Raw genomic sequence first — 3,925 nt, forward strand, 5'->3', positions numbered from 1 at the left:
TTCTTAGAATCGAATAAAGAAGTACGTTGGAAAAAAATGCTTTCTGCAACTTGCGAGGTGTATTCCCACCTTGAAGTCCGTGTATAGAACGTCCACTTGCGCACCTGAATTTATGCCTCTCTGGGCATAGTAGGAAAATTCGGTGAGATTAGATTTCATTGACAGCTGTCAAAGTGTAAACATTGTTTTTTTTCATTGCTCTGCAAAAATTAATAAATTTTGAGTTTTTTCCGGTTTTTGGAAACATTTTCAATTTTAGTTTGCAACGACATGAATGTTTGAATAAATAATTCATCAAAGAAACTGAAGTTCAGCAGAAACACCCAGGAATAATTTTGAAAAACTGATTTTATTTTTGCCGCTTGAAAAACTTGACCGCAAAATGTCAAATGAACCTCATTGCTGTGAATCCAAGAATTGTATGGGATCAAGGTATAACGGATGGTCATTGAATTGCATATTTTGCCACAAAAAAATATATGTTGAATGCCTGCGCAATCGAGATGCACAACGAACAAAGGGAATGTTGATTAAATTCGGATTGATTGAAAAAATCACAGAGGAAAATGGTACAATCAGCTGGAATATTCAGAATGACACGAACAAACTATCCGAATTCTATTCAACATTCAACGTCGATTCACCGTTTGGATTGACATGTGAGTTCTGCAAATTAAAATTCTCACAGCAACTTCCAACAGAGAATGAGAACAGAAATTCACACCAATCGGCCGAAACGAGCAAAAACCAACAAAAGAATATTGAAACACCACAAATATCACCTGTGAACGGTGTATATGCCATTCACGTATCACGAATGCCAAAAGAAACCACAACCGATGATGTTGCTGCTCTTATCATAGGTAATTTGGATGCCAATAATGATTCTTTTCTTGTTGAAAAATTACCCAACAAACGATACAAAGGAAATGCAAGAAGTTTTTCATCATTTAAAATTTCAACCTTGTTTCGTACGATTTGTGAAAAAATTATCACAATGGACGGATGGAATTCAAACTGCATTTTAAAACAATTCAATCATCCATCGAAAATGCAAAAACCAGTCTTACCAGTTGAAACCGATGCCATGAAAAAGAAGAGACAAAATCCGAAGCCACAACAAAATGTACAGCGACAAGTAAATTCTAATCGGAATCATCGCAACAACAACAACTATAACAACAGAAATATCTATGAGACACATCAAAACAATCACATCGATCGAAGGAGACTTGTCAATGGGAATGGGCGTCGTCGTCATGAATATCGTCCACAATACCGAGAGAGGCAGATACCGGTCAATAATTTCAGACACCATCAACAACAGCCGTTGCAGCAATTACCGATTAATCCGCAGTTTTTGCCAAACAGCAATTATTCTTTTTGGAATGGAACACCGTATCACATTATGCCACCTCAAATGTACACTCACAACACAATGCCAATACAAATGATCCAACCATTACACACACATCCAATGTACCAGCCCTTTTAAACATATCGAACATGCATCAACAGACTCGAAATCAAGGAATTCCATATTGCTTAGTGCATTCGCAAAATTGTAATGGCCTGAAAAGCAGATTGCCTCAATTCAATGCTGATGTACTAACAAATAACGCAAAAATTTACATGATATGTGAGGATAAACTCGACGATTCGGTCAATTCTTCGGAGGTATTTCCCCAAATTTCAACGTTTACCGTTGTGATCGTTCCGAGGAAACTGAATTGTGGCAAAAGATTAAAAAGAAACGAGGCGGCGGTGTTCTGATTGCCATCGAAAAATCAATCAAATCTCAACTCGTCGGCACAGGAGCATCATTCGGCGCTGAACAAATATGGGCCAAGATAATATTGAACAACAGAAATATTTTCTTAGTCGAGGCCTACCTCAGACCGGATTCTCCAGTTGAAGTCTACGAAGCAAATATGGGAGCACTACGGGAAATCACTGCAAAAATGCAAACTGAAGATGTTCTCATCCTTTCAGGTGACTTCAATTTACCTAATTTATCCTGGTTCACTGATGACAACGATGATCCAGAAATTGCGATTCCAATTAATGCATCAGGAAAGAAAGAATTGATCATTCTCGATACATGTCATGAATTGGGATTGCATCAAATCAACAAGCACAGCAATGATAATGGAAATATGCTCGACTTAATTTGGACAAACTGTGTAGACATCGTTTCATGTCAGCCTGCCGAACATCATTTATTGAATCATGAATCACATCACATTTCTTATTCGATAAAAATCCACGGCTTGGAAATGAAGCAAAACAAAGTCACATCTCAAATTGAGTACCGCAATTTCATGGGCGCTGATTATGATACCATTAATGAGAAACTATTCACTGTAAATTGGGATGATGTTCTCACTGGAACAAACTTGGATACAGATATTAACCAGTTCTATAATATCATCAATTCCGTTGTTTCAGAGAATGTCGAGCTGAAAACGAAAACGATTTCAAACCATCCAAAATGGTTCACCAGCGAACTCATAAACATAAAGAATCGTGTCAACACACTGCAAAGACGGAAAAAGTCATGTTCTTCAACTGAAGCAATTGTGAAGCATGCTGATTTGAGAAGACAATATAAGTCATGCGCTCGATTAGCCTTCAAGAATTACAAGTTGGAAATGGAGCAGCTAATTGATAAAGATCCAACGAAATTTTTCGAATATGTCAATTGCGTCCGAAAAACTCATGATGATTTACCCGGTGAAATGGAATATAATGGCGTTAAGTTGAACTGTCAACAAGATATTGCCGATACATTTGCCAAACATTTTGAAAAAGCGTACACCAAACAAAATGATGTTCAAACTGACAGTTACAAGGACTGTGAATCGCTTCTCCGTGATTTATGCATCAATATTCCAACGATTGAAATCACTGACGACATAATTTTGGAGACAGTAAACAACCTTCCAAATAACACAGTATCTGGGCCAGACGGAATACCGAACATTTTCATCAAAAATTGTATTCACACGTTGGTAAAGCCGATTACTCACATATTGAGTGAATCATTAAAGACCGGCTTTGTACCAGACATTTGGAAGCGATCTTACGTATGGCCAATACACAAAAGTGGAATCAAAGCAAAAATTGATAACTATCGTGGTGTTGCTTTGCAGTGTGTAATTTCGAAGATTTTGGATTCCATCGTTTCAAGTCATCTTAACTTCCACATTAAAAGTATACTTGATGATAGCCAGCATGGATTTGTGAAAGGAAAGTCTACAATAACAAATTTGGCCGAATTTACATCGTGTGTAATAACGAAGATGGACAAACACATTCAAACGGATGCAATTTATCTTGACTTAGCAAAAGCGTTTGATTCTGTCAATGTTACGCTGCTTATCCAGAAGCTAAACATCATGGGCTTGAACGAACAATTGCTTAAATGGATTGAATCATACCTGAATGGACGGCAGCAGATTGTCAAACTAAATGATGTCATGTCAAATTCCATCAACGTTACTTCGGGAACTGGTCAGGGCTACCCAATTGGCGCAACACTGTTCATTTTATTTATTATTGACTTGCCACATCACACACTCGAATCAATATTACAGTCGTTTGCCGATGACACTAGACTATGGAAACACATTGAAAATTTTGAAGACTGCCAAGAACTGCAAAACGATCTCAACAAAATTGTAAAATATTTCCGGGACAATCGACTAAAATTGAACATCAAGAAATCAAATTGCATATCATATCACCGTGGACAGTTGCAGTATGAATTTGAATATACGATAGACAATGAGAAGATTAACCGTGTCAAAGTAATTAAGGACCTCGGCATTATACTGGATGAGAAAATGAACTTCAATGCACATATTGAGTTCATTACTGCCAAAGCAAAATCAAGATTGGCTTGGATAAAGCATTTTGGAAGAGA

The 3,925-nt window shown here is 37.2% G+C and overlaps 2 protein-coding genes across 2 annotated transcripts; both read left to right on the forward strand.

Annotated features, from left to right (window-relative positions):
* The first annotated feature begins 253 nt into the window (after positions 1-253).
* Positions 254-1,681, forward strand: LOC129571795 (probable serine/threonine-protein kinase cdc7). The gene is made up of 2 exons (XM_055451646.1): positions 254-863; positions 1,065-1,681. The coding sequence occupies exons 1-2, from the start codon at positions 383-385 to the stop codon at positions 1,493-1,495; spliced, it is 912 nt and encodes a 303-aa protein (XP_055307621.1). The 5' UTR covers positions 254-382; the 3' UTR covers positions 1,496-1,681.
* On the forward strand, positions 1,507-3,086 carry LOC129571794 (uncharacterized; the record flags this gene model as incomplete). The annotated part of the gene is made up of 2 exons (XM_055451645.1): positions 1,507-1,677; positions 1,722-3,086. Coding segments are annotated over exons 1-2 (1,536 nt in total), but the record flags the coding sequence as incomplete, so codon positions are not given.
* Positions 3,087-3,925: the final 839 nt, after the last annotated feature.

Source organism: Sitodiplosis mosellana, unplaced genomic scaffold, assembly GCF_009176505.1.
Source record: "Sitodiplosis mosellana isolate CC-2019 unplaced genomic scaffold, AAFC_SMos_1.0 Smas_scaffold_3386, whole genome shotgun sequence".
Taxonomy (NCBI): domain Eukaryota; kingdom Metazoa; phylum Arthropoda; class Insecta; order Diptera; family Cecidomyiidae; genus Sitodiplosis; species Sitodiplosis mosellana.

Bases quoted from the DNA above. Each gene is read 5' to 3' on its own strand.
- LOC129571795 (XM_055451646.1), top strand. From the start codon at position 383: ATGTCAAATGAACCTCATTGCTGTGAATCCAAGAATTGTATGGGATCA. The intron at 864-1,064 runs GTAATTTGGATG...TGCAAAAACCAG, and splicing joins TGTTGCTGCTCTTATCATAG to TCTTACCAGTTGAAACCGAT.